Consider the following 12,123-nt stretch of genomic DNA (forward strand, 5'->3'; position numbering starts at 1 on the left):
TGCGATTTTGAAAACACTTAAATGTGGTTTCGTCCGCCATTCTCTGCAGTCTGCAGTGGATATGGCGTCACTGAAAAGTGTAGGAGTCGAGAAACTTCACCCATGTAAATAACGTCAATTAGAAAGCTGAGGGTAGCAATACACAGTACATAGCTCTATATATTAAACAACGCATTTTTAAGTATGCCCCGGAAAAAGCCATTTAGCAACAAACAGAAGAAGAAACAGCTACAAGTCAAACGGGAGAGGAAGAGAGGTAACTACAGTGGTCGTTAGCGTTGCTATGCTAGCGCTAGCAGTTAGCTAACGGTTCGTGCTCCACAGCTAATTATGCGTGCGGGGCACGAATAGTTGTGCTGGTGTCTGTGCTGTGTTGTTTTAAGTCAGATTTTCAAGTACCACTTGTATAGCTAGCCTGCTAAATAACTGCCATGTTGTCTGTAAGCTAGCTGTAATAACAATATAGTGATATAACTTGCCTGTGAACTTGTAAATAAATCAACTGCACAGGTTTGCGCATGTGTTACAGAAGCGTGAAAATCGCAGACATGTTTGATTTTTAGCCCCTGATGATGAAAGAACGACTGCCAGATTAACTCAGACTGGGGGGTAGTGTTAGGCCACCTGCAGATCAATTTCAAAACGGCGTTTAATAGCGATTACATGTTGGCTCAAAGATTTCTATGAGCTTGATGTATAACATAATACTACTAATAATGAGCTCAGGAAAAAGACATCAGACATAATTTCATCCTCCAAACAACTGTTAAAATTGCAACCAAATGGAGGAGAGATCGTAGAATTGCTTTAATATTCATTCGACCCCCTTTAGGACTCAACAACTTCTGTAGCATCTGGGTCATTCTGGGTACAACTGCAACATAACTTCAAAGGAAATTGATTTTCATAGTCGTCTGTTAATAACTTCTTCAGCGAAAGAGGCCATTGCAGGGTGAATGTAGATTCGTCATCAAGAAGTAATATGAAGCCTTCTAGACTGGGACATGAGAGAGGGCATCTGAGTAGAAGCATATTGAGATGTGCAACAGCCAACATGAGTGAAACGTAGATCTCAGCATTGGATTCAATAAAGCTGATTAGCACATGATCCATGTCTGTGTTTGACTGTAATTAATCCCTGACAATTGCCCCTGACCTCCAGGTGACACAGGTTCTGGGCCCAGCAGCCGCAATGCCAGTGTGGAGCGAGGAGGAGAGCGACAGTCGGACACGTCAGACAGTGAGACTACTGATATTAGGAGATTAAATCAGCAGCCCTTCAACAGAGAAGGTAGATATGACCCCAACAGGTGAGTTGTCAGTATTATTACTCATACTCACTTTCATTAAAAGAATGGGAATTTGAAAGATGTATAATTCTGCTGAGACAAAAACACACTACACAGAGTGTCTGTTATTTGATATTCAGGGTTACATAAATGTAATGCCTGGAACAGCAGCAGAATGTTTTAACCAGCAAAAAAGTGTCTACTCTATGATAAATTATTTGAGCAATATGTCAAAGCTAGAGTGGGAGCAATTTGATCAAGTATCGGCATTTGGTGCCAATATTGAACTTATCAGATATTGGTCTGAGGTCCACGTACCTCTCCAGATTCCATAGTCTGATGTGCTTATGAATTCTTAATATGTAATAATACAATTTAAACCCATTTTAGTGATAAATTATTTTGTAATTACCAAATTCTACAAAGATATCCAGTAGTCCTCATATTTTTCAACCGGAATTAAAACGGTTTGCATATTTTTAAAAAGATTTGATACGTACATTTGAGGTTTTTAACACCACAGTACCTAGAAAGTATGTGAAGTAGCCCTATTGACACCCCTGTCGCAATCCTCTACTTAGGTTCCGACTGCACTTTGAGAAAGAGAGTAAAGAAGAGGTGGAAAAGAGGAAGAAGCTGGCCAGGGAGAAGGTCCTGCAGCACGTCTCGGACAAGGAACTTGAGATCAACATCAATGACATCTACCCCTCAGAGAAAGGTCTGGCTGTTTTTTAATGCTTCCCACATGACAGTCTCAAAATAAGGCAAACAGATGAGCGGAGTAGGTTAATGGAGTGGGTCACACTGCTTGACATGCTTAAACTTGATTATTCACTGCCAGGTCTTGGTTTCCCACGACGGCCGTCCTGGAATTATGAGATGACACGAGAGAGCCTGTTGAGGAAAGAGGAGAAGTCGTACAGAGATTACCTGGATGACCTGAGCTCCAGAAACCCACCTGGGTCTCTCAGCCACTTTGAACACAATCTAGAGGTAATCGATACACTTAATGGCTTTTTCATAAATGAAATTGCCCTCTCTGGAGCCGAAACTTGTTGTCTTTAATTGATTTTGAATCTAATTTTGTTTTGATAAATCAAACAATTTGGCACCACATGTGGGGAATAGTGCTGCCTGGTGAATAACGTAACGCAATTTTTTGTTTCAACCTTTTCTTGGCAGCCTAAACTAACTCAGACAAAGGTGAAACCTTCCGAGATCATTGGTGGATATTGCTGGAATTTTGCAAATTGCCATAAACATTGTAATCACTACGGTATATTTAATTCCCCCGTACATATAACCTATTCTTGTTTGTCGTTGCCTGGAATCAAAATGAAATCCATTCTTTGTTATAAATTGCCCAGCAGGTAAAGAAATACAGGTCAGACTTCACCAATTTCCTGGTGAACCAGGAATACTCAATTTATTAACCTTATCTGGAGCACACAATGGCTTTTGATCCTCTTTCCCCTCAATACTATTTGGTTCCCTCAGTTGAGAGGGAAGTTTATCATGTAGCCATTATGTCAAAAGAAATTAAAAGAGAGTCTTAAAAGCTCAGACTGCCTGGACATTTTCTGCTCAAACCGGATAAGTAGTCATAAATAGTTTTAAAGAATTCCGTCAAACCATTTGACAGCAGATGAAGTAATCCTGCTTATTATTGAGTTGCCATGATGTATCATGAACTGAATATTTCATTGTGGTAAAGTTGACTCATGCAGGGATTTGCAGGTATATTTTGACACACCTGCCTATTGTCTGGTATTTTCTACTGGGAACAAAGTACCACAGTATCTTGCATGCAGTGATGTTGCTGTCTTTTGTACTGGCTGTGAAAATGCTAACGCTGTTTTTCAAAATCAAAAACCCTGCAGATCATTTAATTTCAAAGCGTGGGCTGAGCTCAGGAGGAACATTACAGCAGAAGCAGGCATTGAGCAGCTGGTGGTGCGATAAGTGACTCTCAGTAATCTAGAGATGATGGCTTTTTAAGTGGAGCTGAGGAATAATTGTGATGGAAAAATAAAACATATATGAAAAACCTGCTGTTTGAACAGGTTGTTTTGCAATTTAGACTCGATATTATTTTTATAAGAGAAAACCAATCACAATGTTTGTTTATGATAACATTTGGGGGAAAGACCCCAATGTTACGTAGGTTACATATAAATTAATTTTATTTTTTCATATTGGGTCACAGGCTAAAGAAGATGATAGCTTGAGTTTGGTATTTAGTCGGACTGGCATTGAGATGTTGCTGTTGGGTTTATTTGGTTTATTTAAGACATCAGCAGAGCAGCACAGAAGAAACTTGGGAAAACACTGTTTACATATACATCTTTAAATTGTACAGTTTCGGCTAAAAATAGCTGCGGCAAGAAAACGTTTGCTGCAATTGCAAATCAGTCACCACTTATCCACCCAGAATTTATTGTTATTTTAGCCCAGCCTCACATTCATACAGTCTATTAAAATGGGGCATGTTATGAAACAGAATTATAGATATCAGCTTAAAGTAGTTTAAAATCTTTTACACTTGTTTCCCAATAAATTATGCTGAATAACAACAGAAACCATTTTACAACTTACAGTATTAAACCCAACCTACATCTCTCTCCTGTAATCTTTACTGTAGACATGGAGGCAGCTATGGAGAGTGCTGGAGATGTCAGACATCATCCTGCTCATCGTGGACATCAGGCACCCGGTAGGTGACCTTGTCAGCAAAAGCCTACAGGATGGATCCGGCCACTAGATGGAGACACAGTCAATGTCCATCTGAATGGCTGACATGCTGTTTATTATTGTCAATTTATTTACTGTAGACATTTTCAAATGTATAGTGTTTTTGTTTGGCAATTTGGTCACTTAAAATAGTTGTCTAGGCTATAAGGGATGCTGTATATTAGAATAAAAATAAATCATGATAACATTGATGAAATGCAAGATTCGGTAAGGGGAAAAAAAGAAAATAGAGTTTTGGAGAAAGGTATACCACCTGATTATACTACTTGTAACCCCTACTTTAATTTGACTGTTTCTGTCCCTTTTTAAATTTAATTATAAGACATTCTTGCATTCATTCTTGAACCACAAATGAAATGTTGGTATATTGTGTATGGATAAATTTGACCCTCAAAGCAGCAGTTCAGTCGAGCACTTTGACCTACAGTATTTTATATTGAACATTGGGTTTCCTTCATTAGTGTCTTATTAAATCTTGCAATATTGTCGTGGTGTTGTTGATAAACTCAGAGGAAACGGCTTCATTTAACGTTATGCTGTGCTCAAGATTTGCTGGTGTCATTAGATTCCAAGTTAAAATTAAACCCAGTTTTTTTGGTTCTAATTATAAGACACAAGCTCCTGACATACTTATTCAAACCTCTAACGAGCCAGATGTACTTGCTAGATGAAGTGAATTCCTACTCTCCATTTAGAGTTTCCAGTACTAGCACAAGCCATCTTGTTCCTATTAATAAGGACATGATCTTGTGGTTTACTTCTTGAATAGGCCATAATTAATACTTTTACCCTCATGTAAACCTACCCAGGTGCTGCAGTTCCCTCCAGCCCTATACCACTACATCACAGGAGATCTGCAGAAGCAGGTGGTCCTGGTGTTAAACAAGGCCGACCTGTGTCCTCCCCCACTGGTGATTGCCTGGAAACACTACATGACCTCCCAGTTCCCGCACCTGCAGATAGTGTGCTTCACCTCTCACCCTGGACAGCCCTACAGCACACGTAAGTAGAGGGAGAATAAGGATAGGGTGGGAAACTGGGAGGATAAGAAGAGTACGGAGTACAAATAAAATGTAAATAAACCTGCCACTCAGTGGATTTACTGATGTGCAATATCACCAGAATAACCTGATTGGCTCTTGTTGCAGTGAGAATAACTACATGTCTGTCTGCCTGTCTGTCTCTCTGCTGGTTTGTAGTGCTCCAGAAGAAGAGGATGAGGAAGAAGGCTGGCTGGAGTCAAGCTGGAGGTCCTCTTGAGATCCTGAAGGCATGCCAAGAGATCACAGCAGGCAGAGGTAGGTGTCTGTTTGCTATTTCCCTCGCATAATTAGGCTGTGATAACGCAGGCATGTTAGCCATTTGTCTACTCAGTGAACTTGATGCACATTTATTTTGGTCCTTGTAAGTGATACTTCTTGTTTCCGTAGTTGACCTATCCAGCTGGGAGCAGAAGATTCAGAGAGATGCTGTTGCTGAGCAACTAGATGGTGATCGTCCAGATGATGGAGCCGAGTCAGTGCTGATTGAGCATCAAAGTGACAGTGCTATGGAGATGAGCAGCCCATCCCAGGAGCTTTACAAAGATGGGGTTCTCACACTGGGCTGCATAGGTAAGAGAAGTGAACCATGTAGCCAGATTGAGTGGAACTTTCTGAGGATGTTTCCAAAACAAAATCTTGAAAAACAAGTAGTTCTAAGTAACTTCTCAACTGCGAATTCTGATTGAAGTCTTTTTTTTTTTGGAGTTGTTTTTACTTGACTCGATAAGGATAATTGCATCAGTAATCACTTTATGATTCAAAGCTTATCAGGGACCTCAATATTTTTTTCATTTTAGATAGATAGATGTACTTTATTGTCCATTAAGGAAATTCATTTTGCTCAGGTCAGTCAAGACAGTAATATACAGAACAAGACAATAATATAAAAAAACACAGCACAACAGGGCCAGTTCTTCCAAGCGAGGGGGGGGTTATCGGGGGTTATGTTTGTTAAGAAGCTGACTGTCACGGTTCGCCAGCAGAGCAGCGCCCCCAGAGTTTGATGATTTAATGTGATTAGGAAAGAAAACATGGTCCTCCTTTTCCTTTTACTCTTTTTACCTGTTGAATGTTATTCATTTTCATATCCACAGTAATTTCATCTGATTATAATATGAATAAAATCAATATAAAGTGAATCATATCCTGTCTTCCAGTCAAAAGGCGTCACAATCAAAATTAATTGAAAAACAGGGGGGGGGCACTGGGCAATTTCAGGCTAGCATCATAAAACCAAATTAGGAACATAATTTGTAGATATTAAAGACAGATTCTCTTTCTTCCCCCAGGTTTTCCTAATGTTGGCAAGTCATCTGTTATTAACAGCCTGGTGGGCAGGAAGGTGGTTAGTGTATCTCGGACCCCAGGCCACACCAAATACTTCCAGACCTACTACCTCACCCAGACAGTGAAACTCTGCGACTGCCCCGGACTGGTTTTCCCCTCCCGTGTCGACAAACAGCTGCAGGTAAGCTCTCTTTTATTTGCTTCAGAGCAGATGTGACTTTTGAGTTTTATTGTCTGTTTAGGCCCCATAGAAAGTTAATTGTATTGAAAATGCGCTCACATTCCTTTGGGAAAATGGATTATTGATTTTATACATTCCCTTCTGTTATCCTTCAAAGGCTCTTGATGAATGCCAGGGTTGTTTTGTGTGATGGCTTCTCATCTTTGTAAACAGTTTTTTTGATACTATCTTGCCATTTTCACATTGAGTCTGCTTTGATTTATCTTAGTGATCTTTTTCTTCCTCTTGTTTTTACATTTGCTTTTGTTTTGTCTTTTCTAGATTCTGGCAGGCATCTACCCCGTGTCTCAGCTGCAGGAGCCTTACAGCTCAGTTGGTTATCTGTGCGAAAGAACGCCTTTCCTCTCTGTGCTGAAGCTCAAACATCCCAGTTTGCAGGATGGCAATCCGCACCTAGGAAACCAGGGATCTGAAGAGCTCAGCTGGACTGCCTGGGATGTGTGTGAGGGTAAGCCACAATTATGTCTGAAAGCTTTTGGCCCAAGTCTCAAGTCAGGTCACTTCAGAAACTGCAGTCTTATCTTCAGTATCTGATTATGAGCCTAATTTCTTCTCAATCAAAAATGAAAAAATCCCTCCCTGTCACTTTTAAAGAGTGAAACACTGACAGTCAAACAAAATTAAGTTAACACAGACACAGGTGGTCTTTTACTTCCAAGTCAAGTCTCAAGCCATTAATTTTCTGTCAAGTTAAGTTGCAAGTCATCTTGCAAGTCACAGTGACTTGTATAAACTTGACTGACTGTACACAGCGTTGTTGTACAGATGATTATTACTGTGGGACACTGTGCTAGGCTGTGGACACATGACATAAAGAAGATGCTATTTAATGGTGTAGATTGCAAAATGGGAGAGAAAATACTGAGGGGTTTTGAGAAGAGACAAGCCAGAAAATAAACTACATAAATTGTCTAAAGTTTGTGCCTGGCCTACCAGAGTAGGCCAGGCACCTACAGCATCTCCTACAGAATCTCCTACAGCATCTCAGCAGAAAGCATCCAATCTAAACATCCAGGACCAAGAGAACGTTAACATTAGCTTTTAACTTAATCATGGTAAATCAATATGTGTGATAGCTGAGCTAAAGGCTAATTAATATATGTTAATTATGGCTAAATGTAATGGCTATTTCAGAATGTAAATCAATATGGTGGATGGTTATGATCTCTTAGTTAGCTAAATTCTGCTCAAGTAATTAACTGCAGAAATAATGTCGCAGTCAATTTGAGAAAGCCAGAACATTCAATGTTTTTACACACACACACTCACACACACCAGGTTACATTATTTAGTTTGATTGTAAGAAAGGCAGTAGGTGTAGGACAACCCTTGAACATAGCAATAGGATGTATTCATTTATTTACAATGTTGAAAAGTTGCTCTACACCTGCTGACTTTGATCACTGCAATCAATGAACAATTAGTTGTTCATTTTAATAGACCTGTCTTATTTTGTCTCTTGTTTATTGTTGTCTTTAAAATGCTCCCGCCCTCTCCATCTCGTTATGTTCCTTCAGCATGGGCAGAGAGGAGAGGCTATAAGACAGCAAAAGCAGCTCGTAACGATGTTTACCGTGCAGCTAACAGTCTCCTGAGGTTGGCAATTGATGGCAGATTGTGCCTCTGCCTGAGACCAACTGGCTACAGCTGCCTGAGAGGTAAAAGTGGCTCTTTCATGACTCATCATTTCAGCTCAAAGTGTATTTGAAAAGCTAGAACTGCAGGTGGGTGGAATATATTTATTTCTGGCATTATTTGTCATTTATTTATTGATTTATGGTCTGCAGAGCATTGGGAAAATCACCCAGACTTGCCGGAGATCATGGCTCTTCAAGGAAGGATGACAGAGGAGGAAGGAGCAGGAGAGAGGGACGATGACGACGACGGGGAGTCCAGCACCGAGCCCGAGGAAGAGAGAGACCGGGATGCAGACGACGATGAGGATGGAGATGATGAAGATGAGGGGTTTGGACGTCCCAGCCGGAAGGACGACAAGCCATCTGGCTTTACTGTCAACATGTACAATGTCCTTCGGGAAAATGAGTGCGAGTGATAACCGGGGGGAAAGAGGAGCAGGAATACATGAGCTGTTCCTTTCCCCTGACTTTGCCCTGATTACCCCAGTGCACTTTTCATTCCCTTTTTTTCCTAGATCTGCATTCCTTCTCATTTATTCTCGCTCCTCCACTCCTCATGACATGACATGACATGACATGATCCCTTCCAAGTCATTGAGCCCATTTCCTTCTCCCTATTATATACAGAGCATATTCATGTATTCCATGCTGTGCCTCTGCTCTGCTTGTTCATCCATGAAGCTTATTCTTTAGTGTTGCTTCCAGGAACGGGTTTGGTTTGATTTGATTTAATCTCCCTCGCTCCCCCTTTTTTTGCATGCAGTTGAACAAAATAACTTCCCTGAGCCTGGAATAATCAACTGGTACTCAATATCTTTATTGATAAGTGACTTCGCAGCTGTGATGCCAAAGTTCAGGAAAGAATGATGAAACAAATCAGAAGCACTGTCAATATGATGTCATTCACTGGAGCCACCCTTTAGCTCTCAGAGCAGCTGAAGATTTAAGAATGTGGCTCTAAATCTTCTTTATAGACCATCAATTCTCACAACTTTTCCTAAAGGGTGTGGGATGTTATATAAGATATATTAAACCATTAAAGTAGAATGAATCAAACCAGTATTTTACACACAGTTTTGCCGTTAGCAGAATTGCAGCTCTGTTGGAGGTTCATTTATCTAAACTGGGGTTTTGACTTGAGTTATAATGTATCTGAGAGTTATATTTTTTTGGTGTGATTCTACACAGTCAGCAGGAAATTAAATATAAAATGGGGAGGGAAGGGTAATTGAACCCTTTATTGCTGGACAAGGCTGTTTCAGGAATTTAACCTGTAGTGTTTTAACTACTACAAAACTGATCCCTCAATACAGATGGAGATCAACAATATTTAGTGCAGGATTTTGACTACACTAGTTAAGCAAGTTTATATGCTAAAAGATGAGTAGGTTTAAGCCAACAGAGACGGCTTAAAAATCTGTCACAGGAATAGTTCAACATTTTGGAAAGTACAGTACAATTATTTGCTTCCTTTCTGAAAGTTGTGATGAGAAGATGGACGCCACAGTGTCATCTATGGTAAATATTATGCTGGAGTGTAGCATGAAGAGTAGGAGAGACAAGACGAAACAGCTAGCCTGTATCTGTACAACGGCAACACAAACATGAAGATGAATAATTACAACATTGTATCCCGTATCCAGTTTTAGTATTTTTGGAGTCTAAATGACCAATGACTTTAAAACTTTGATTTGATATAACGTCAAAACAAAAAAAGTCAACCAACAGCACAAAAAACTTACCAATGCAGGCAGTGGGAGTTCAGCAACTACTGAGTTCTGCAAGGTCAAATAACTGTATTTTTCAATGCTGTCTGGTGGCTTTGAAGAGAATGAAAAATTAGAACCTATTGGCAGCAAAACACCTAAAGTGGATGTCCTTCGATGGCTTTGGTTGGCCCATTGTTTTACATTGTTGCCTTTACAGCTCGTTCAGGCAATTTACTGGACCAGTTCCAAAACCTTTTGTACCTTTTAGTCTTTTAGACACCAAAATATGCAAAAACAGAGCCCATCTTTAAAAGATCTCTTGCTTACGTGAGTTTTAAAGGTTCATGCTGTTGGACAGAACCAAGTTAGCTCTTCTCCTCTTTCCAATCTTTATGCTAAGCTTAAGCTAACCACCAGCTGGCTGAATCCTCATATTTTCTGTACACTGATCTCTGAAGTGTATTCGCCAAATGTCGAATTATTCCTTTAACCACACAGAAAGAGAGACTGGCCATCTTGGCTTCCATCTGTCCATCATTATAAATAACATTACACACTCCATCTGTCCTCTGATGCTGGTTTTATGACACTTCACTCAATCTCAAGGTCAGATCATGCAAAGCTGTTAGGACTCGGCTGCAGACAATTCTTAACATTTGTGACCGCCATGTTTTCATCAAACAGTCTGTTGAACAACAACAACTGACATTTCATCTCTTTCTGGCCTCTCTCTCTTTCTCTGTGATGTGCGAAGGCCCCGCTCCAATCCTGAGTGCTGTATTATTGCGTGCTGTAGTCTGACCTCATCCATGTGTTCACTGAGGGAGCTCTACAGCAGAGTGCTGTGTTACTGTGTAATACATCACACTGCAGCCACATGCAGTCATTTCTACCACCGGTACAGTTAAAAGCAGTTACACAACACTACCATGCTGTTAGACATGCAACAGACTTTTAGTTGTGTTGATGTGGAATTATGTTTTAGTTGTTTTTTGGAAGTTTGAAAACTGTCAGCGTCTGGAGAGTAGCGTGAAGGCTTGAGGTGTGTGAAGGCTATTTGCTGCATTCCTCATTTCATTCCTAGTATGCCTACTGATGACTGGACTGCTTTCTGCAATAAAAGAATAATTAATCCTCTAAACCGTATTAGTGTCTATGACATTTTTTCTTTTATCTTTAAAGACATCTTTGATATAATCGCTATGTTTGATAACTCATGTAGATGATTAAAATATGTTATCAGAAAATATCTTTTAATGGCGAACCCTCTAATCACTTCTTGTTTTATTAAAAAGAGACACCCTGCCAACTCCCACTTAAATGATGTGGGAACTTCAAAATGATTAGACAACATTTTAGTGGAAATCTGTGATCAAAATGGACAGCTGGGACATGTTTGGATGAGCCTTGTCAAAATAATTACACTTCGTATTCTGCCTGGCTGCCAAACAGACACAAAGTTATGAATGCATTCTTGTGGAGATGTTTGTGCTTTATGGTTAAAGTTGTCCTTTAATTAGGCAGGGGACTTCCTGAGAGAGATAATTACTGCGTCAAGATTTACTGATAGTAACGATCAGCTGCACTGTACTCGTATCTAATTAAAGTCCCCCCGAACTGCTTTATCAGTAAAGTTCCAGATGGGGGAGAGTTGAAGCTGAAAGCATGAAATGAAATAAAATGTAGCCAACCATAAAATCATTAAGGTAGAATTTTAGCCATTTGCAAACTTGAGTTCTCTTAAAACTAATTATATAATTTGTGCACATGCCTTTTCTCCCATTATAGAATGGACTGTAACCAGATCTGTGCGGCAGATATAATCAAATGGAAGAGTCCAGTATTAAAGGAGAAGTTCCCCCAAAATTTTGTAGTCCATTAAACGTTTCTGGAGCTTCGCAGCAGAACAGCGCTGCAGCTTGGTCCCAAACAACACAAGAAGATAGGGGCTTAGCTCCATACAGCGTAATCCACGTCTCTGGAAGCCCCAAGATCCCAAATTGATTTGAAAATACATTATTTATACCTTTAACATGCTGTTAACTCTCGCACCCATTTCAGACAATGTGTGATGTGCCAACACATTTAGCTCAGCAGCTAAAGTGACGATTGCGTCTTAAGAAAATTAGTAGTCAGTTCTTGAATGGATTAGGTTATAAATGGTAT

At 39.9% G+C, this 12,123-nt stretch overlaps 1 protein-coding gene across 1 annotated transcript; it reads left to right on the forward strand.

The window, feature by feature from the left end:
- The first annotated feature begins 34 nt into the window (after positions 1 to 34).
- Positions 35 to 11,103, forward strand: gnl1 (guanine nucleotide binding protein-like 1). Its single transcript, XM_037074943.1, has 12 exons — positions 35 to 256; positions 1,163 to 1,310; positions 1,871 to 2,007; positions 2,131 to 2,282; positions 3,931 to 4,002; positions 4,850 to 5,042; positions 5,240 to 5,338; positions 5,471 to 5,653; positions 6,373 to 6,551; positions 6,873 to 7,059; positions 8,129 to 8,269; positions 8,399 to 11,103. Exons 1-12 carry the CDS (start codon positions 184 to 186, stop codon positions 8,662 to 8,664), a joined length of 1,830 nt encoding a protein of 609 aa, XP_036930838.1. The 5' UTR covers positions 35 to 183; the 3' UTR covers positions 8,665 to 11,103.
- The last annotated feature ends 1,020 nt before the right edge of the window (positions 11,104 to 12,123 follow it).

The sequence above is a fragment of the Acanthopagrus latus genome, chromosome 17, assembly GCF_904848185.1.
Source record: "Acanthopagrus latus isolate v.2019 chromosome 17, fAcaLat1.1, whole genome shotgun sequence".
Lineage (NCBI taxonomy): Eukaryota > Metazoa > Chordata > Actinopteri > Spariformes > Sparidae > Acanthopagrus > Acanthopagrus latus.